Source organism: Babylonia areolata, chromosome 5, assembly GCF_041734735.1.
Source record: "Babylonia areolata isolate BAREFJ2019XMU chromosome 5, ASM4173473v1, whole genome shotgun sequence".
Classification (NCBI taxonomy): Eukaryota; Metazoa; Mollusca; class Gastropoda; order Neogastropoda; family Buccinidae; genus Babylonia; species Babylonia areolata.
The window spans coordinates 53060879-53084975 of NC_134880.1; the positions used below are offsets into that span (position 1 = coordinate 53060879).

Consider the following 24097-nt stretch of genomic DNA (forward strand, 5'->3'; position numbering starts at 1 on the left):
CTCTCTTTCTCCTCCTCTTCCTTGTCTCTTTACCTAACCATCTCACTCCATCCTTTTGGTGTTTACTTACTTATGAAAGTGTCTGCACTGGTTTCATTGTCAACAACTGCTTGGTGAGAAACTTGGTCATCAAGTCCTTTTGTCTGGCAAAAACATTTACTGATATTTAACTTTGCATGCATATTCCTAAGCTCTCTCACTCACTTACACACACACACACACACACACAATCTCGCTTTGTCTGTCTGTCTGTCTCTCTCTGTGTCTTGATATGTTTAACATAAATCAAGAAGAATCATTACAGTCACTTGCAAAGTACGTTGCTTAAGCATGTAGCCTTTGGCAAGAAAAAGGCAAAAAAACAACAACACACTATCGATAGTTCAAATCATAATAAGTGTAGCTAAACTAAGTACAATGAATAACATTTATATTTTTCTGCAGACGCATTATGATTCCTTCACAACACAAGTATCAATAGGGATGGTCAAGATGTTGTTTACTTTGACAATATATTCAGTACTTCTTTTTTTTTTGTCTTTTTGTTTTCATTATCATTCTTGTTAATTGTTCCCCCATTTCATTATAGCTGAATGCAATTAACCTAAACATGTTCAGTACTCAGTCTTAGTGTTTTCTCTCCCCCCCCCCCCCCCCCCCCCCCCCCCCCGATGGCTTCACTCAGTGACAATGGTCTCGATGGTTAATGTCACACAGTAACTAATCCTGTTGCCCACAGTTCCTGTCAGCATCAAACCAAAGTATCCTGTTCCTTTGACAGTACTGGGGCAACAACACACAGCATCCTGTTGCTTTCGAGGGAATCCTGAATGGGATTCAGGACCGGACAGCATCCTAACATACTGATAATAATAAAATAACAATGCAAACTGACACACACCTCTCACTGCCTCCGACAGGTGTCTCATGGCATTTAGAATACAAATATGACATACCATACACAAACAAGTGAGTGCACACACAGACATGTCAACACACACACACACACTCTCTCTCTCTCTCAATCAGCAGAAGTTCAAGAGGCACATTAGTCTACAAGATGGTAGGGCGAATAGTAGGGCTGCGTTTTATGAACTGGGGAATCCCATGTGATGCACTGAGAAGGACAGTTTATTCCAAACTACTAGGCCAAGACAAAAAGAAAAAAAAAAAAGAGTTCTGATCATGGAATTTTTTGTTCCTTCCATGAATATCTGCTCTCTGAAAAACTGACTATTTCTCTGATTTTGAATTATCTTTAATTCCACTCTTGCTTGTGCATGTTCCACCAACCTCCTAACATGCAGTACACTCCTGCTCTTCCTCTCACTGATAAGGAACAGTATATGCTTACAGTTGTGTGTGTGTGTGTGTGTGTGTGTCCGTGTGTGTATGTGTATGTGTGAGAATGTGTTTGTCTGTGTGTGTGTGTGTCCATGCGTATGTGTGTGTGTGTGTGTGTGTGTGAGAGAGAGAGAGAATGTGTGTATGTGTGCGTGTGTCTCTGTGTGAGTGTGGCCATAGTGTTTGACATTTTGAAATGGCCTCAACTTTGTCCAGTAACAAAGGTCATTGATAATGATCAACAGAAAGCCTGTTAAACAGCTGTGTCATAGTTCTTCTGTGGCTGGCTGGTTGGTCGCCCAATGGTCTGTTTGTGTGAGCAAATCTCTCTCTCTCTCTCTGTGTCTTTGAGTAAATCAACTCAAAATAAAAGAGAGAGAGAGAGTGTGTGAGAGAGTGTGTGTGTGTGTGTGTGTGTGTGTGTACTGTGTGTGTGTCACTGTGTGTGTGTGTGTGTGTCACTGAGTGTGAGTCATCAATTTCCAATTTTCTTCTTTCTTGTCAATGTTCACTCTCACAATTAGGCCTGTGACCTAAAATAACTGAATGTCAAAATCTCTGTGTTTTAATTCTGATTTTTTCCCCTTCCAATCCGTGATCTTCTCGCTTAAAAAAATAGCACTTTGTTTTTCAATAAAATGTGAAGGAACATTGATTTCGTCAATCCACCATTTCAACACTGATTCCATCATGTGAACTTTTCGACATCCAGCCACAAGTGTACAGAATACGGACAGCAAAGGCGAAAGACACTAGACCAGACAGGTGCACCGAGACAATATAACAACAAAAAAAAACAGGCACACAAAAACACACAGTATATCACAGTTGAAGAGGCAAACAAAACGCAGAGAAGAGCAGAGTGGTATCCAAAAGGCAAAAAGAGGAAGGGGGGGTGGGGGGGGGGGATGAGGAATAAGGTGCACCCCAAGAAAACCAATATAAAGTGCAGCAACAACAGACCAAACATCTCCTTTTGCCACGACCCGGACACTCTCACAAAAATGAACTATTACACACACACACACACAAAAAAGAGACTATCACACAAACAAACAAAAAAACAGAGGAAAAATGTGTTGTGTCCTTGGGAAAGGCTAAACTGATTATCCTCACTCCATCCAGGTGTTCATGGATACCTGACTTTGGATTAGGAATGTTGAAGAAAAGCAGCAAAAGGAAAGACAAGGGACCTTATGCTGCTGGTCAAACATCTCTGCCTAGCAGACATTCTGCAGTATATATGGATTTGTCCGAACGCAGTTATGCCTCCTTAATTAAAAAAACAAACTTTAAATTCCATTTACTGTTCGGAGTTTATCAAGAAGAGTTACACATGTTATTTTATAACTCAATTAATTACTCCCCTTCATTTAGTTATAATACACTGGTGTGTTGTCTCAACTTTGACACTTCACTTACAGTTGATGAGATGCTTGGAAATGACAGAAACGTTGGGAAAAAATTGAAGAAATATATCATATGAAAGAAAGAAAAGACAGAACAAGTTGAAAAACTTAAACAAACCGAACTGTCTATTTGTGCATAAGTTTAAAATATTTGTAAATTTTTTTTTTTTTAAATACTAGAAAACAGAACAAGAGAACTGAGGCCTGCCTTCCAATGCTGAGCCATGGGCACAGTGAATACAAATTCACAGCCGCTACAGCCATGAAAGGCTGTGGAACCTGTTACCTTTTTGAACAACCTTTCTTTCAAATCTGGATAAAAACATTGAACAAACCAGACACTACACAAGACTGTATTTTCCCAGTTCACACACACACACACACACACACACACACACACACACACAGAAAATAACAATACAGTACCACTTTCCTGATACTGTGAGTGTGATGTTAAGTACTGAACATTAGTGAAATATGTCCCAGTATTCCTTGCATTCTCAGTGAAAGCAAAATGTGAACTGCCACAAGCATACTGAGAGCTCTCAACTGTTGGACAGATGTGTCAGTAACAGCTCCAACAATAATATTCAATGTTTTGGCTAATTAATGTTGATACTTGTGTCACCATGTTATCTATATCACAGCAGGCAGCCAAAATCGTTCTCCATGTGTGCTCTCTCTCTCCCTCTCTGAAAACCTTTTCCTTTCATTTATGTGTGTGCTATTTGTAATAGATGTAGATTAGCAAGGACAGATTGGAAGAATAGGCAATGCCTAAAATCTTAATCCTTGAATAAAAACGTTTTGAGTTCTGAGTTCTCTCTCTCTTTCTCTTACACACACAACTACCAACACCAAAAGGAAGGAACAAAACCCATACACACACACACACACACACATGCGCACACACACACATGTGCACACACACAAACATGCACCGATGGGACACACACAAGACAAGCCGAAACACACATGCGCGCGATCCAACAAACGATGAAGAAACCTACCAACAGCCACACCGAAACCTATTGCTGCACACACTCACCCAGAGAACAGCTCAGCGATGTCCTCAAAGCCGTTGTGGGCGGCGACTGCACAGGGCAGCTGTCCGTCGCGGTTCATGACGCACAGGGCCTCCTCGCTCCCAGCCTTGGTCAGCAGGAACAGCGCCGTCTTGTGCAGACCCAGTCGGGCCGCCAGGTGCAGCAGGGTCTCTCTGCAGTCAGGCTCACCGCCCTCATCTGTTCACACATTAACACACACAACATTAATAACACACAACATTAATAACACAAACAGCCACATACAGGATGCCCATTATTACATAAACACAATGCCAGTTCATGTGGTGCTCATCTGTTCAAACAATTAGAACATTACACACAGCTAGTTTATGTGGTGCCCATCTGTTCAACAGCCAGTTAATGTGGTGCCAATCTGTTCAAACAATTACAAAAACATTACACACAGCCAGTTTATGTGGTGCCCGTCTGTTCAAACAACTACAAAAACATTACACACAGCCAGTTTATGTGGTGCCCATCTCTTCAACCATTACAAAAACATTACACACAGCCAGTTTATGTGGTGCCCATCTCTTCAACCATTACAAAAACATTACACACAGCCAGTTTATGTGGTGCCAATCTGTTCAACCATTACAAAAACATTACACACAGCCAGTTTATGTGGTGCCAATCTGTTCAACCATTACAAAAACATTACACACAGCCAGTTTGTGTGGTGCCCATCTTTTTAACCATTACAAAAACATTACACGCAGCCAGTTTATGTGGTGCCAATCTGTTCGACCATTACAAAAACATTACACAACCAGTTCAAGTGGTGCCTATCTGTTAGAACATTTTCTGTTTTTACTTGTTTAAAGTAGACAGTAAAGTATTTTCAAATGAAATAAATGTGCACACAGCCAGGTAGCATGCTGCCCATCTGTTCAAACACACATGCTTTGCCAGGTAAAGTGGCATCTCGCTACCCTCATCTGTTCAAAATCACATGTATACACTCATATATTGTGGCGCCTCTATGACTTCATCTGTTCAAACACACACACACACACAGGTATAGTGGCATCTTTCTGCCCTCATCTGTTCACACACACACTCAGGTATTGTGATGCCTCTCTGCCCTCATCTGTTCACACACACACACACACACACACACACACACGAAAAAGTATTGTGGCATCTCCATGCCATCATCAGCTCAAACAATACACAAAGCCAAGCACAGTGGCATCTCTCTGCTCCTCATCTGTTCAAACATACACACTGCCAGGTATAGCTGTTCAAAAACACATACAAAACCAGGTACAGTAGTTAGCAGTTCCTATCTGTTTCAACATTCACACACAGCCAGGCGTTGCAGTGTCTCTCTGTCCTTTTCACTGTTCATCCGCTAAAACATACACACAAGCAAATATAGTGCTACCCTTCTGCCTGTTTCACTGCCATCCGTTATTCCTCCTCTCTTTTTTTCCCCCTGCCTTAGTGGGTTTAACTTTGCTTATATTTAAAAGAAGGATTTTAAGTGTATGATCAGCCTTTTTAAGGCAGGCACATATTTCCTTCTCCTTCCAAACTCTGACATGGACTGTAGGATATCTGACATACATATATGAATGTAATCTGTACCTCTCTTGAGTATTTTAAGACACATATATACTGACTGTTGTCAAGAATGTCTCTGTAAAGTGCAATCAAATTAACATTAAACAATTCAACCATATGGCTAATTCTAAATTTAGCAACAAACTGATGAAAGTCTGTCAAACTGCTGTTGTCCACTAAAAAAACAAAAACAAAACAAAACAAAACAAAAAAAACACCAAAAACTAACGGGTGTAAAGGTGCCTCTGTACCCAGCTTAACAACAATCACCAGAACTACACACAAACAGGTGCAATAGTATCTCTCAGTATCCGATTGCTGCCATGTTTTCTAACAGATACATAGCTAGGTGTCACATTATCTCTACGCATGAAATCACATTGTATTCACCCACAGAGACAATGCAAACAATGACAGGTCTAACCATGTCTAATTGCTGTAATAGGCTCAGGTACAGTGTCCATTGACAGGAGGCTAAAATGGGAAAGTCCCAGGTTCAAATCCTGTGAAAAACAGGACTTTACCACCCACCCACCACCCACCCCCACCCCCTCTCAACCCCATCCACTAGACCATGATTGGTGTTTCTTATGCTTGTCATTCAGATGTGACAATAACTGAATAAGCCAAGACCCTAAGTGCAACAATGCACTTAATCAACACACATAAAAGAACCCATGGCAGCAAGAGACTTGTCCTCTGCAAAATTCTGTTGAAAAATCCATGTTGACTGGGAAACAATGATCTACATGTGCACGGAAAAAAATTTTTTTCAAAGGGTGGTGCTGGATAAGGATTGATGAAGACTTTCTTGGAGAAAATAACCTGAATTTCACACAGAGGAAGCTATTGTGACTGAGGAGCTATACAAGAAAAGACTTTCTCGGCTATTCCTGTGTCCTTACAGTTTTACAAATGAAAAGACCTTCTCAGATATCACGGTGTTCATACAGTTCTACAATATGAAAAGACCTTCTCAGCTATCACGGTGTTCTTACAGTTCTACAATATGAAAAGACCTTCTCAGCTATCACAGTGTCCTTACAGTTCTACAATATGAAAAGACCTTCTCAGCTATCACTGTGTCCTTACAGTTCTACAATATGAAAAGACCTTCTCAGCTATCACTGTGTCCTTACAGTTCTACAATATGAAAAGACCTTCTCAGCTATCACAGTGTCCTTACAGTTCTACAATATGAAAAGACCTTCTCAGCTATCACTGTGTCCTTACAGTTCTACAATATGAAAAGACCTCAGCTATGACTGTGTCCTTACAGTTCTACAATATGAAAAGACCTTCTCAGCTATCACTGTGTCCTTACAGTTCTACAATATGAAAAGACCTTCTCAGCTATCACTGTGTCCTTACAGTTCTACAATATGAAAAGACCTCAGCTATCACTGTGTCCTTACAGTTCTACAATATGAAAAGACCTTCTCAGCTATCACTGTGTCCTTACAGTTCTACAATATGAAAAGACCTCAGCTATGACTGTGTCCTTACAGTTCTACATTATGAAAAGACCTTCTCAGCTATCACTGTGTCCTTACAGTTCTACAATATGAAAAGACCTTCTCAGCTATGACTGTGTCCTTACAGTTCTACAATATGAAAAGACCTTCTCAGCTATCACAGTGTCCTTACAGTTCTACAATATGAAAAGACCTTCTCAGCTATCACAGTGTCCTTACAGTTCTACAATATGAAAAGACCTTCTCAGCTATCACTGTGTCCTTACAGTTCTACAATATGAAAAGACCTCAGCTATGACTGTGTCCTTACAGTTCTACAATATGAAAAGACCTTCTCAGCTATCACTGTGTCCTTACAGTTCTACAATATGAAAAGACCTCAACTATCACTGTGTCCTTACAGTTCTACAATATGAAAAGACCTTCTCAGCTATCACTGTGTCCTTACAGTTCTACAATATGAAAAGACCTCAGCTATCACTGTGTCCTTACAGTTCTACAATATGAAAAGACCTTCTCAGCTATCACAGTGTCCTTACGGTTCTACAATATGAAAAGACCTCAGCTATCACTGTGTCCTTACAGTTCTACAATATGAAAAGACCTCAGCTATGACTGTGTCCTTACAGTTCTACAATATGAAAAGACCTTCTCAGCTATCACTGTGTCCTTACAGTTCTACAATATGAAAAGACCTCAGCTATCACTGTGTCCTTACAGTTCTACAATATGAAAAGACCTCAGCTATGACTGTGTCCTTACAGTTCTACAATATGAAAAGACCTTCTCAGCTATCACTGTGTCCTTACAGTTCTACAATATGAAAAGACCTCAGCTATCACTGTGTCCTTACAGTTCTACAATATGAAAAGACCTTCTCAGCTATCACTGTGTCCTTACGGTTCTACAATATGAAAAGACCTTCTCAGCTATCACTGTGTCCTTACGGTTCTACAATATGAAAAGACCTCAGCTATCACTGTGTCCTTACAGTTCTACAATATGAAAAGACCTTCTCAGCTATCACTGTGTCCTTACGGTTCTACAATATGAAAAGACCTTCTCAGCTATCACAGTGTCCTTACGGTTCTACAATATGAAAAGAACTCAGCTATCGCTGTGTCCTTACAGTTCTACAATATGAAAAGACCTTCTCAGCTATCACGGTGTCCTTACAGTTCTACAATATGAAAAGACCTTCTCAGCTATCACTGTGTCCTTACAGTTCTACAATATGAAAAGACCTCAGCTATCACAGTGTCCTTACAGTTCTACAAATGAAAAGACCTTCTCAGCTATCACAGTGTCCTTACAGTTCTACAAGATGAAAAGACCTCAGCTATCACTGTGTCCTTACAGTTCTACAATATGAAAAGACCTCAGCTATGACTGTGTCCTTACAGTTCTACAATATGAAAAGACCTCAGCTATCACTGTGTCCTTACAGTTCTACAATATGAAAAGACCTCAGCTATGACTGTGTCCTTACAGTTCTACAATATGAAAAGACCTTCTCAGCTATCACGGTGTCCTTACAGTTCTACAATATGAAAAGACCTCAGCTATGACTGTGTCCTTACAGTTCTACAATATGAAAAGACCTTCTCAGCTATCACGGTGCCCTTACAGTTCTACTTGCAGCAACAGAATGCTGTTCAATTTCCAAACAACAACAGCTTTGGTTTGTTTGAAAGAGAACGAGAAAGAGGGAACACAAAAGTAAAATGTCGCTAAGAACAGCAGACTACTGGTGTTTATGGTACAATGTTGAGACTTTAGTATACAGCTGTAAGAACAGAGAGAAGGTACATGGATGTCTGTGAAACTAGCAAATTTCTTCCATAGTTTACCTGCAGATTTCAATTTTCCCGTGGGATACTTGTATTTTTACCCCACCCTCTGAACTGTCTTGTGCTTAATGTTCTTTCTCTTATTGGTATGGTTGAGTGGGTACATCCACACAAAAAGTTATGTGGATGTCTGTGAAACTAGTTATTTCTTCTATAGTTTACCTGCAGATAATTTCAATTTTTGCAGTGGAAAACTTGTATTTCTACTTCAACCTCTGCATAACGTTCTCTTACTTATAGATTAGGGTGAACGGGTTCATCCACACAAATGTGTGTGCCACAGGCAAGCCTGCAGTAGACGTGGACTACTCCTTTCCTGAATCTTCATTTGCAAAGCCAAGCCATGATAATGATGATGATATACACTGATAACTGCAAACCAAACATTACATGTGCCTAACGATCACAGACGCACAGGCCAACTACCAGGGCAAACAAACAAACAAACAAACAAAAAACCCCAGCATAATCATGTACATGCTGAATACACATGCTAAATACACATGTCCGAAAACAATTTTTTCATGTCCACATAATACAGTCAGTTATAGATTACGCTTCTAATGTTCTCTGTTGTTGGAATCTGCTGGCACTAATACTCTAAAAACTTTTGTTAGATTACACAAATGTGCTTTGAAAAACTTTAACACAAGAAGGCTGTTTTGTTTTTTTTAAAAACCCAAAAAAACAAACAAACAAACAAACAAACAAAAACACCAGTAAGTGGCTACGCACCTCCTTCAATTGTAAATAATTTCCAAGTTAACAATATAAGACATGCAAATAAGTTATCAATAAAACTGCTTCTAAAGCTTGAACTTTGTAAGTCCAGTCTCACATACAGCGGGGGAACTTAATGGAATCATTTACCATCACATTAAAATATATACCTAACCACAACAACTTTTAACAGAATCTAAAAATGTTCCTATTCACAAAACTGGAAACCTGAAATCCAGTATCACTTTCCTTAATTTGTGGGTTCCCTTTTGCTCTTTTTTCTGTCTGTCCATCCACCTTACAAGTTTTTACATTTGGTGAGTGTGTGTGTTGTGTGTGTGTGTGTGTGTGTGTGTGTGTGTTGTGTGTGTGCATGTGTGTGTGTGTGTGTGTGTGTGTGTGTTGTGTGTGTGTATGTGTGTGTGAGAGAGCGTGTGAGCTGGTGGTGGGGTGGTGTTTGGCTGTGACGGATGGACTGTTGTTCTCCTTACTGTGTCTGCACATTGTTGTTTTTTTGTTGTTTTAGCTTGTTTGTTCTTTCCTCTTGCTGTTTTCATTTATATTGCTTTGGGTGGAATGGCTGTGAATGGTGGGATAACAGGCAAATATGGATATGTGCATTTTGATTATGTTTTGATTTTTTTTTCCTTTACTCATTTTTGCTTCTTACTTTATTCCCTCTTTCGGGCGATGGATGGATGTAAAAAAAAATTTTTTTTAAAGCATGTTACTTGCTCATCTATTACCCTTGATAATAAAAATTTTGTCTTGTCTTTTCTTGTCCTGTGATTCGGAGCTTGGGCCACAACAACAAATTCCTTGCATTTTTATTACTAGGCAATAATCTGTCCCTGCATCAAAATGTAACCAACTTATTTCTTCATACCTCTTTTAATTTGTACACTCTTATCCAGTTAGCCTTCTTTTTTTCTTTTTTTCTTTTTTTTTAAACTATTTTTTCAATATGGCCTTCTTCCATTTTGATTCTTCATTTCGTGATTCATATGACATGACAAATGTGGTGTAGCAGCTGTGTGTCACCCGTGGATCTTCTGATACTGGTATATTTATTCATCTATTGTTATTTAAATACTGCTACGGAACAACAGATGAGATGTAGCAATTACAGATATTCTGCACACCTCTGCTCAGTTTTACTGCAGTGTTCAGTTCAGGAACAGCTTAAATCCACCTGACGAATTACTGTCATCTGAGCAAAGAACAGTTTTTTGGACTGATCAGCCATTTTCGTCTGCCCCAGCCTGCACAGCACAACTGACAGCTGTTGTTGTTGATGTCCCCCCCAAAACCCTACCCCTACCCCCTTCAAGCCTGACAACAGGACAAACAGCTCCCATGCACAAAGCCCGTACCAAGCTGCACAACACTCATGTGATCAAGATGACACACACAAAAAATAAAAATTGTGTGCACACATGCAATATAACAATACATGATGAAGGCCTCAAGTGATTCATTTGGCCCAGAGCCCAGCTGACCCACCACACAAGGCCTGACAGAGCTGAAAACAGGTCACAAAACAAACACGCCACCAAAAAACCACCATAATGAAACAACAAAACCTGTGGAGACTCTTTTTACACTTTATACATGTCAAACTGTCAGGGGTATTTAAAAAAAAAAAAACAACCAAAAAATCTGATTATATCATGGCATACCTTTACTGATTCTGAAGCAGCATTCCAGAGGTGACTAATTGCTACTGTCAGGTTTCAGTATCATTCTCTTTTTTTTTTTGTTCTTTATTTTTACAGATAATAACTGGGCTGCAGTACCCATTCATTCCTAGTTTTCATGTAATTAATGTGGGTGCCAGAAATGGCAGATTTTTTTCCACTCTACTAACCAAGCAGTCAACCAAACAAGTAAAACATGATGCTTGCCCTGTCTGGCCATGCTTGGTCAAAACAGAAAAATCACAGTGAACAAGTCTATCACAGCTTTCCCTGGTTTTACCTACCACTGTGGTACACCATGGCTTTGTTCATGACAAATGACCAACCCTAGTAATACTCCTCAATCAGGAGAAATCGCCGGTCAGTCCTTGGAGATAACCACACAAGTTACAGGGCTGCTCTCCACTAATGAACCAGACACTAGAGATGATGACCAGCACTCAATGCCCTGACTTACAGTCCACTTACCTGATGCATGGCTGTCGGTGACCATTAAGCTTCATCATGCTGACCACACAAGACAATCTGAAGAATATGACCCGTCTTCAGCACAGAAGACCAACCAAGTCAAGACCTTTCCATATCTGTATATACCTGTCTTATGTATACTGTTGATAGCCCAGTTAACCACAAATGCACCTATACAACACACAAAACCTGGATGAAGCTAGCTTCAAACTAAAAATGTTGAGCTAAGCCAAACAGAACTCAAAACAAAGCTGATTTCAAAATGAAAAGTACTGAGGCCAAACCGGATCAGATTTTTTTTTTCCAGTTCAAGTGCAAGAAGCAGACTGACACACACATACACACACACATCTCCCTGCAGACTGCTACAAAACACAGGTGTGGGCATACATTATGTTGAGGAGTGTGAGAGTAATGCCACTGAAATGGTGTAGAATGTGAGGTAGCAAAAAAATATAATAAAATGAAGAAAAAAATAAAATTCAGTTCAATTCAATTCAATAAAAATGCTGGCACACGTGAAGCAAACCTTCCTCTTTTCAACTCTGACCCTTTTGAGTAAATGTCACAACAGATGTTGCCTTTAGCTTGTGGAAATGTGCTAATCTATAGAGTAATTTTCCTTCGATGAACTTCAGGCTGTGCCCTCTGGACTGCTGCATATTTCAGGAATAGCAAAGGAAAGATGGAACTTAACTGTGATTGAGTTTACGAACACTGAATAAAACTGAATGTAGAAATGCCAGTCCACAACAACACACACACACGTACCTATTCTTTATTTAACAGTTATCAGTCAGGTTACTATTCTTTATCTAACAGTTATCTGTCCACTATCTGCCCACTATCAAATGCGTAGTCCACAAAAACACACAGAGGTAACTATTCTTTATCTAACAATTATCAGTCCACCATCTGCCCACTATCAGTCCACTACGTGTCCACGCTGTGCCCCCCATGCCCCACTGACCGTCCTCAGATCCCAAGAGGTGCCAGCCCTCAGGGAAGGGGATGTGCCTGAGGGCCCCACTCAGCCGTGCGTCCAGCGTGGACAGCAGCTCATTGGCCAGGTCAAAGTTGTCTGATCGGATCAGCTCAAGGTCGTCAAGGGCGCTGGGATTGTTGACGCTGTTGATCAGGAACTGGGCCAGGAAGAAGGCAGAGTCAAAGTGGTAGCCGAATTCTCCAACGGCGATGGTGTCGGCATGGTCCTGCTCCAGGGACAGGCGGACCACAGAGAGGTGCACGCTCTCCGCAGTTTCGTGTCCTGTGCCAGCGAGGAGCAACAGTGTAATGAGAACCGAGATATACTGCAGGGCTGTCCAGTGTCACATCACTATGTGTACTGACATGTCAAATCAACGACTATGGATGTTCATGCATATGGAAAGAGAGAGAGAGAGAAAGGGTGTGTGTGTGTGTGTGTGTGTGTAATTTTGAGTGTGTGTCAGGGGTGTTGCGGTAGGAAGGTAATGTGAAAAGGGGAGTTAGAGGGAGAGTGTGTGTGTGTGTGTGTGTGTGTGTGTGTGTGTGTGTGTGTGTGTGTGTGTGTGTTTGCATACATATGTGGACAGTACAAAATTGTAAATCACCACATGTTTTATTTTAACCAATGTAAGACATATGCCCTCAGTCACCATCAATATTACCGTCAAATTCCTGTGTTCAGCAAACAGAAAAAAAAGAGAACAAAACAATATTCCAAGAATACCTTATATTCTCTCATGAAGTTTGCAATGGGGCGGGGTGTGTGTGGGTGTAAACATAACCTAGTGTCAAAGACTAAAAAGATTTGTTGCAATTAACTTTTCCATCACATGCAATGGTGGTCTGATAGTGATACTGTCACAGTTATCAGTGTTCCGCCTGTCAGCTGCCTCCTTCAAAGCCCAGATCTTGCATCCACATGACAAGCCCTACGCTATCACTATCAGTAACACCCACATGAGGTCATCGCAGCCAGCAACATAGAGGTCAGTTCACCTCAGCTGTTGCTTTCTATAAACCGCTGCTCTACACATGATCTGTGTTATGTTATCACTCTTCATTGTTCCTGCTCCATTCCTCTCAACCAAACCTGTGTGACACACAGCATGACAGAAGACTTCTTTTTGCTGGCACAGTGGCAGCCCCAACGTCACAACTGGTAGTGTTCATTGTGAGCTCAGGAACTTGTGTATTATAAAACTAACAACAACAACAAAACCTCAAAGCATTAACTAACTCCACATTAACTCCTCTCATCCACCTTCCCATGAAATGTCAGACTGACAGCGGAAATCAGAAAACAGGAAACCCGAGAGACAGACAGACAGACAAGACACAGGCAGGCAGACAGAGACAGAAAAGAGACAGAGACCCAAAATAATGACTGGCTGGAAAACCAGAAAAATGGGGTGATGACTGAGGGGGCTGTAGGGAGGGTGGGGGTGGGGGTCAGCTGAAAGCTTCAAACTGACATAACCTGTTTTTTCTCTCTATGTTGAAGTGACATTACCACCATCCCTGCTGACCTGGGTTTTATCCCACTTACATGACCGCCAGTAGTCATTACTTACAGCCTGACATAACTGCACTTTCCCACATTCTTCCTAACAATCGTCTGTTGTGTAAAACAACAGTTTTTGCAGATGACAACTGACCTCACCACTTAACCAAAACCATGACGGGGAGAAACGGAAATGACACAGACATGAGCTGCTGTGGGGCATGTGCTGTTTACTCAGCCAGTTTCCCCCAAACAAAAATGACATGGCATTCTAACACAGATTTGATAACTCAAGATGAAATCAGGATGGAGTCAGCCACTGTGGCAAAGTGGTTAACAATAGTGTCACAGACTAACAGCTTGGAGAGTGGGAGTTCCCTGCCCTAACAGGGATGGGGTTTTTTTTCAGCCAGTGGCAAGCTCCTATCCAGAGCTGAGTTTGCCCTGGCAGTCAAATTACTTCAGCATAGACCTTATCTCAAATTTTAGCACCACTGAATTTATCCAGCAATTGTTGTTCTTTGTTACAGCACACACACACACACACTTTCCCTCTCTAAGTATGTGGATATGTACCCCCCCCCCCATCCCCCACCCACCCCTCCAGTCTCTTCCCAGGCTCAAGGGCTTCATCCCACAAACTGACCTGAAAACACACACACACACACACACACACTCTCTCTAAGGGCATCCTCCACCCCTAACACTGTATCAGACATACTTCTGTGTGTGTGTGTGTGTGTGTGTGTGTGTGTGTTTAATTTGTTAGTCACATTTTGGTGTGCGTACACGATACTAATGTAATGAGTTATGTAAACAAAAGTGTTTTGCAAAGCAACTAGAGCAGATTTCTGGATAGTGTGTTATATAGGTATCCATTAGTATCATTATCATTATTATTATTATCATACCTGGGATGGGGGCCAGCCACACCAGGTCATGGCTGTGCCGGAGGGTGGTCACGTGCACCTGCCTGCGCCCCTCCAGCAGCAGGTACAGCTCGTCCTCCTCCCCCACCACGGGCAACGCACCCTCTTTCTCCACATCCTCCTCCTCCAGGTTCACCTGCAGCACGTCCCCTCCCTGCGCCAACCGCCAGCCACAGGTAAGGAGTCAGATGATAATAATAACAATAATAATAACAACAGATGGTACTTATATGGTGCAAACTCCCCATGTAATGGGCTACCAGCACCTTGCATGAAACAACATGTATACAATAGTACATAATAACATTACCTCTGCACATGAAAAAACAACAAAGATATGTGTATAAAATACACCAAGATAATACTACAAATTGCTTGTATGATCACACACACACACACACACACACACACACACACACACACCAGACATAACAAAAATACCATGCACACAAGCGCACACACAAACATCCACCCACAGACACACACAAACTACATGATGACTTAGTAGAAGGCAAAGAAGGGGGGGTACGAAGCGAAAGAACGCCGTCAACTAGCTATGCTTCATCAAACCCAAAGGCCTGTTTGAATAGATGCCTCTTTAAGTTTGTTTTGAAAGAGGACAGCGTTGGAAAGTGATGGAGATCCAGAGGAAGAGAATTCCAGACAGAAGGTTCTTGATACTGAAAGGCCCTTTGGCCAAATGCCTTTGAAGAGGTTTTGGGGACTCAAAGAGGCTTTTCAGCAGATGACCTGGGAGAACAGGAAGGGATGTAAGTATAAAGGACAGTAGATAAGTAAGAATGGAGAGATCCTTCAAAGTGGTGATAAGCCAATATACAAGATATGAGTGTAAACACAGAGATGGAAATGTGCATTTGGCACTGTTGCTTATTGTCCAACCATGCAAACATATAGACAGAAAGGTGTATTTAACACTGCTGCTAATAGTCCAGTAGTGCAAACACAAAGATGGACAGGTACATTTCAAGATGATTTGACACTCTCACTTATATCCCAACCATGCTCACATAGAGATGGAAAGGTGTACTAGACACTTTTGCTAGTCACAGTCTAACTGTGCAAACATAGAGATGGAAAGGTGCATTTGACACTTTTGCTGATAGTCCAGATGTGCAAACATACACATGATACAGATAGAAAGGCGAATTTGACTTTGTTACTTGTAAGTTATAGTCCAGCCAGAGTATTTGACACTGCTGCTCATACTATAGTCCAACCGTGCAAACATACAATTGGAAAATATTTGGCACTGTCGCTTATAGTCCAGAAGTGAAAACATTGAGATAGAAAGGTGTCTTTGACACTGTTGCTTAAAGTCCAACCGTACAAACATAGAGATAGAATGGAGCATTTGACATTGTTGCTTCCAGTCCTGCCATGCAAAGACAAAGTGTGGCAACTGAAGAAGAGAGCTTTAAGAGATGGTAATACATCAAACTAAAATAAAAACTGATAGAAAATATAAAAACGTTTTATGAAAAAAATGTGTGCATGTACATGCACATGTGACAGAATAGTAAAAAATACATGCAGAATAATAAATAAAAAAAATGTGAGTGTGTGTCTGCATATGTGACAAAATACATTAAACATGTATGCATATTTTCTTGTGTTTATATGTGTATAAATGTGTGTGTGTGTGTATGTATGTTTTCTTCTTTTTGTGTCTGCAGATCCTTACAACACCTGTATGTGTGCATGTACGCTTGAATATATAACTGTTTTGTAAGTACATGCATTGATTCCCATTTGAACTCAAATCATATACAGCTCACATTACAAGCTTGGTACATAAAGAAAGAAAAGCTTGACCAACCCTTTTTGTGTGTGTGTGTGTGTAACTTACTGGAAATGTATGCTTTCTTTAGCATTCAAGGGCTGAAACTAGTGTCTTCTTTTCTACAAGCACGCTTTTGTGTGTACATCTGTTTGAAACATAAAAATGTATTCCATGAACATTTAAGAACAAAACGTCACAGTAAAACTGTGTTCCCCGATGTGTCACCCCCACCCCCACCCACACGCCAGTTTTGTTTTCTGGTCTCCTGGACAAAACTGAAAGCAGCACACCACAAAAAAAAAAAAAAAAAAAAAAAAAAAAAAAATTGTGTGCTCAGTTGCAGCATAACATTAACAAGCACAGTCTTGTTTGTGGCTTTAAAACCACTTCCTTGCTAGACATGCTCGGACACTTTTGTAAAGCAAAGAAGAAAAATCTTCCTCATTTAACCAAAATAAACAACAAAGATGAAAGCAAAACAGTGTGTTGCTTCTTTCCTCTTGCCAAATTCAGAAGATAAAATAAAATAAAATAAATGAATATATATCCAACTTGAAGACCAAATAATATAAATGTCAAACAATCTGAGAAATAAGAAAATGAAAGTGAGTCAATCAATTTGTCACATAATATCTATCTTTTTCTGTGGACAGAAAAAAATGTGTTCTAAAGTTATATGATCTTTTCCATGATAAATGGGTACAACAAAACAGCAGGTTAACAGTCAATCCAACAATAGAAATTACAATAAAATATATAACAAATTAAATGATGAATAGTGAAGCATGGAAAAATGACTAATAAATAGATAATCCAATAAAAAAAATTTTTTTAACATAATCCAATAAAAAAAAAAATCAAAAAAGTGAAAACAAACTTACATAGACTGGGGCCTCCGTTGGGCGAAATGCCATTTGTAGTCCTCCTGAAAATTAAAACCAAACGGGATACATAATAATACATTCTGTACTTCTTATGGCCGATTCTGATTTCAAGAAGGAATTAAACTGGCTGACGGAACTGGACACTACTAGATGCTTCTCGCTGTGCATAATCATACAGTAGAGACCCTTTGGCAGAACTGGTTAAGTGATGGACATATGTTCACCAGTGATCAGGGTTTCAGAAATTAATTGGGTCCTTGGAAAGGGCACTGGACCTAGGTGTGAGTGGGTACCTGATTTCAGTTCGGGAAGGTTATAACAGCAGATGGACAGGGTTGGGCCCAACCTTCTAATGCGGAGCCCCAATGGCTAAAAAAGACTGAGGGACAATACACGATAATGATCAAAATCATATACTAAAAAATCATTGGAATAAAGTCTGCAATGTGAACACTATCAAGTCTGCAATGTAAACACTATCACCCCCTCTCTCCAAACCTGTCCTAGGTAAGTGTGTGTGTGTATGTGTGCATGTCTGATTGCTTCACAAGTAACAACACAAGTACATAACAACATTATCAATATCATGCACATCTTTCTTTCCTTCTATCCATACATATAATTATATGCCTTTTCTCTTTTCATTACATCCATCGTCTTTTTGTCCTATATCCTTCTCTCTCACTTTGACCTTGCATTTGAGTGTGCTTGCATGTGTGTGTGAGTGTGAGAGACATGAGACAGAGAAAGAGGAGGGGGGGGGGAGGGGGGGGGGGGGGGGAACAGAGAAGTGTGTCTAGGTGTTTCTTCCTCTCTTAAACAACAAACTGCAAACATCCAAATATGAATTTTTATGCCCATCTCTTTCTCCATAACCTATCCATCCACATGCTCCTCTCTCTCTCCCTCTCTCTTTCTCTCCCCCTTACACATGCATACAAACTCGTGTGCACAGACACATACAGCAAAATACACACACATACTCACAAACACAAACACTAGTACACTCTTGTGAGTCATACAAACATACATATATAAAAATATGTATATAGATATATGCGTGCGTACACACACACACACACACATATGCACACATGCTCTCATTCACTCATTCACCTTCCCTATCTGCCCCTTACCCCCCCTCTCTCTCTCTACATACAGAACGAGGATAAACCACCAGTACACAATGTACTCCACAGCAGCTGTGCGTAAAACACAGCAACAACTGGTATATAGTGTTTACTATGTGTCACTGAACACTGCCACACACCCCTAAAATGTTGATTACACGCACAGGTGTGGTGACTCAACATATAAAGAAATACAGTATGTATCTGCCATGAAGCCAGCCTATGCCACTGTCACTGATTAATGTAAGTAACACACACACACACACACACACACACATACACACACACAAATGTGTCACCAAACATGAGGTAAAGCTTTGCAGAGTGATTTTTTTATGAACATGGTTTGGCAAAATCTGAAATCTTTATACAGCAGAACTGTCAATGATGAGAAGGAAAGTATTTCCCAAACCAGTTATGGAAGACAACTATTTATACCTGTGGGGCTTTCATTGTTGTGCAAAGTTCATACATGTGTGTCACGTGTACGTGTGTGTGTGTGTGTGTGTCTGTGTATGTGTATGTGTGTGTTGTACGATGAATCAAGATATCATGGACCTTCACCAGCCTCCCGTTGACTTGGCAAACACAAATCAGGCAGCCCACATGACACGAGAACAAAAGCCTTTGCAATGCATGTCGGCTGGGTGCACCTGACACAAAGCAGGCCAGGTACAACACAGTGACCTCTCCACATCCTATCACAGATTATTTCTGGTATTCAAAAAAAAAAAAAAAAAAAAAAAAAAAAAAAAAAAAATCCACTGTGAACGATTAAAGAATTATCTTCAACTATTTGGAGATACCAATTTGAACTTAGTATCATTTGTCAATCAAGAAAAAACGGCACGCCACAATGTGTACTGTTGTCTTCAACTATTTTGGAGATCTATACAAGTTTGAACTTATCCATTATTTGTGAATCGAGTTAAAATGACACATTGCTAAAACTCACATCAACAAACAAAAAAGAAAATTTTCAGACTCAAAAATTATATGCTAGATCAAAACAAGGTATGAGAGCATTCACATTCTGTAGCAACAATCAGCGGTTTATGATTATCATAATGAGTACGATATTATTCAGAAGTCAGGTTAGAAATTTTATACATCACTAAATATCAATAAGATGGACATGAGAATGTATACGAACACCGTTTTTTGACAAACTTGACAATAAGATGGACAAGAGAATGTATACAAACTCTTTTGTTTCACTCAGTCAAAAAGCTAAACTTACAGTTCAACTCATAATTGCAGGCTAAGCCAATGTTGTGCGAGAGAAAGATAAAGAACAAGCAAAGTTTTGCAACTGAATCAAAAATCCAATCCTGTCTTTTGAAATAAAACAACACACGCCCTTTTCAATGATGCACAGATGACTCAACTTCTCTTTGTGGTTGACAAGGACAATAAATGACCTTCCCGCTTCAGGAAAGTCCAATAATAAACTGGTCTAGCCAATTCCCAACGGTTGGAAGGGTTGTGCGTCACAGTATTTCCAACTGTTGTAACAGCAGTGTCATTTGGCAAACCACTGTCTTAGGAGCCACTGTGCTTCCCATCACCCCCCTCCCACACCCTCCCACCACCTCCCTCACAATGTCATCACATCCAGTTCCTGACTCATCCCATGCACGTTACAACTCCATCAAAGTCTAGCTATCCGCATAAATCGTAGTCCACAATTTGCATGTGGTCTGCTTTACATGAGGCAAGAGTTGTTTTTGAAATTCCTGATCATGTTAGCCATTTTGTTCCTCCTCCAAAGAGGAAGTAAGCATGCATGCAAAAGTTTCAGTTTCAGTTTCTCAAGGAGGTGTCACTGCATTCAGACAAATCATACAATATACATGTGCACTTCACCAAATCTGCTAGCCAGATGACTGACAAGCAGCATAACCCAACAAACTAGTCAGACCTTAAGTGAATGCATACCCTTGTGTTCCAATCATGAATGGTTTTCATCTACAAAATTTTTCCAAGGACAATATTAATGTTGCAATGGGGCAAGAGTATGCTGCACAAGAGACCTTGATTTATCGTCTCAGCCGAACGACTAGGCGTTCAGAAAAAAAGGCCAAGACTGGGAATCAAACCCAGGCCCTCACAGACATTGTAATTGTCAGATAAGTGTCTTTACCTTTCTGCCACCTTCCTCTTTTTGCAATAAAAACAACAGCTGATGCACACTGTGTGCTCCTGGCTGGCAACCGAAGAGGAGCATCCTCATTTAAGCAAAGAGAAATTCACTACAGCTCAGAAGGGAACTCTTTCCTGTTTGTCTCTAAAAAAAAAAAAAAAAAAACCAACCCCAAAAACCCAACTAACATGAGCATGAACTGAAGGGAAAAATGTCTGTGAACATAATAACAGGATAAACAATTTCATGAATTGAACACAGTGAGGGGGTTGAAGGTGCTAGAATGTCTGCACTTGCTGACCATGGAGAATGAAATAAAAATACATCCCTCACCCATCAGGTGTGACAAGCATTCAGACCCTAACTTAAGTCTTCAGTCGAAAAGTCTCATACCCTAGCCCTTGCCCATCATCAGATAGTCTAATCCCTCAAATTAGTCAAAACATTTAAAGACAGTTGCTGAGTCAGTCAGTGCAATAAATGTTTGCCAGGTATTAGAGGTTTCCCATTTATGATTCATTTGCCCTAAAATCTATCATCAGCATAATCTTACAAAAAAGGGGGGCGAAAATGTATAAGTCAAGCATAAAATTAAAAATAACGTTTCACATCAGTTTTGGTGATGAAAATTTATCTTCATAGTTCATGACACATAAATTTTGACTATTTCTAATCGTATTTTTATTTTTCAAAATTTCTTAACAGATTCATTGTGAATGAGCATATATATGTGTGAATGAGTCAATTCAAGAGTGCACTGAGTGTATGTGTGTGTGTACACGCATGCGCGCGTACGTGTGTGAGCGCGTGTGCGTGCGTGTATGCATGCATGTGTGCGTTACTGTTAGTGTTAGTGTTACTAAATAACTTCAACACATAAATATACCTCACAGGCTCATGAAACCTTTGCTGACTGATGCTAATTATACTGAAGAAATATTCAGCAAATGATGTCAGGTCAGCAACTCCATTGTCACGCTTGTCAAACTGTAACGCTTGTCCCTAAAGTTGACTACGAACCTTGCTATCTTGATCATGTCTTAACATAACCATGAAAATCCTGTGGTGGCGAGAAGAAAAGGGAGTGGGGGACAGGTTTTTACTGTTCCAGAGCTGTTCCATTTACTTTCATATTGTGATATTTATTGCTCCAAATGGTTTAAACTAACAAGGTCTGAAATTATTTTTCTACTGCTCCTTCCCATTCCACCTCTCTGTGTTTATTTTCCATACGGCCATAGTGTGTATACACATATATACGTACACGTATCTGCATGTGTGTGCATGTGCATGTGCATGTTGTGCGAGTGTGTGTGTGTGTGTGGGGGGGTGCACATGTGTATATGCATGTACACACACACACACATATGTGTGCAAGCAATGTATGAAACTCTAAATGCTTAGTTACACACATGCGCTTGTCTATCTGGAAGTTTACAGGTATGTATCTGCATATTTCATGTGTGTGTGTTCTTTCTGTAAAGCCTGGTATGGTCTTTTTTTTTTTTTTTTTAATTGAACTGGGAGCATTAGATAATACATGACCAACTGACATGAGCTGGTGAAAAAAAAAAAATCAATGAATAAACATATGCAGTACATTTGTCTGTGTTTATGTGTATCAGTACATGTATGCAAGCATATGTGCATGTGCCACAACTCACTCTGCTAACACTTACCCTGAACATAACTGAGGGAAAGAAAACAGTATTAATTAAAATTTTCATTATTCATAAACATGATAAGTATTAAAAAATATATATATTAAAAAAAACAAAAAACATGAAACATATCTGCAGGGTCTGTTTACACCTGATGACGCCAATATAATTATCAATACAACATGGTATAAATGCAGTAAGTAATACAGGTAACAATAACTATTCTAGTATGCCAGTGTTTCTTCTGTATACATTTAAGTGCAGAATTTCTATTGTCATGAATTTTTTTTTTCATCATTCTCCACACCCGTGCACCTCTTTAATTAATGCCCACCACCAAATACTTTCTTTACATCTCTATTCCTTTTATACACATCCATGCACCAGCAAAACAGCAATGATCACACCCCTCCTTCTCACTGTGGTATCATTAAGAGTGTAATTAAGTTTTTCACGGTCACAAAAAAGCTATCATTCAAGAGAAGAAACATAAGAGTGGTCCCCCTTAATAACGAAACTGATCTCCTGAATACCTGTTCCCATAATAAAAAAGAAAAAGTGAAAGAAACTGGATGCTCAAGTGCAACTTCAAGAGACAGATCAGTTCCTGTACAAACACACACACTTCCCATTAAGAAAGATGAGAAGTACCTTTACAAGCTTGTTATGGATACAGCCAGCTGCGAGGCACACTGAGGCCAAACACTTGAACACACAATGGTGACTGTTGACATCGAAGGATGAGGCACACCCACTTTCATTCTAGATAGCACGAATATGGACCACTCACTCAAAGGCATCATTTTCCAAGTGGTTGTTAATAAAATCAGGAAGTTTAAACTGGGATGTTTTTGTGAATGTTTCACAAGCAGTCCTCATAAATGGTTGTTTCCGCAGAAACTCCAGTGTCTATGTGCGGACCAGAATATCATCTGATTGTGACACTTTGTCCTGTCTGTCATGCCTCCAGTACTTATAACTTTTTGGGCAACCGACGCAGATAGAGATGAACATTTCTCTCACTGTGTTTGTGTGTGTGACTGTGTGAGTACCAAATGTGTGTGTGTGTGTGTGTGTGTGTGTGTGTGTGTGTGTGTGTGTGTGTGTGTGCGCGCACGCGCGCGCATGCACATGCGTATATGCATGTATGTGTGCATTACTGAGTACCAAATATGTGTGTGTGTGTGTGTGTGTGAGAGAGAGAGAAGGGGGAAAAAAAAACAGTGACTGAAAGACAGAGCAAGTGAAGAGATTGAATGTGTGAGTCTGTGTGTTTCTAAAATTTGCCAGTCTGCACATGTGTAGCTGAAAATGCACATGACTCACGACACATTTGTCTGTCTGGACTTATCTAGAATACACACATACACAGACACACACACGAACACACATACTCTGATTCATGCACATGTATGTACACACATCACATAAAAATAAGTGCAAGCACTCATAAAAAGTCATATGC

The 24097-nt window shown here is 40.1% G+C and overlaps 1 protein-coding gene across 3 annotated transcripts in view; it reads right to left on the minus strand.

Annotated features, from left to right (window-relative positions):
* Window positions 1-24097, minus strand: part of LOC143282174 (rho guanine nucleotide exchange factor 28-like) — a 200884-nt gene that overhangs the window by 169382 nt on the left and 7405 nt on the right. For all 3 annotated transcript variants that reach the window (XM_076587739.1, XM_076587740.1, XM_076587738.1), the window contains exons 3-6: window positions 17696-17739; window positions 14996-15167; window positions 12567-12863; window positions 3802-3997 (exon numbers count right to left, since the gene is read on the minus strand). In XM_076587739.1, coding sequence (XP_076443854.1) covers window positions 3802-3997; window positions 12567-12863; window positions 14996-15167; window positions 17696-17739 — 709 coding nt within the window. The remainder of the gene's footprint in view (window positions 1-3801; window positions 3998-12566; window positions 12864-14995; window positions 15168-17695; window positions 17740-24097) is intronic.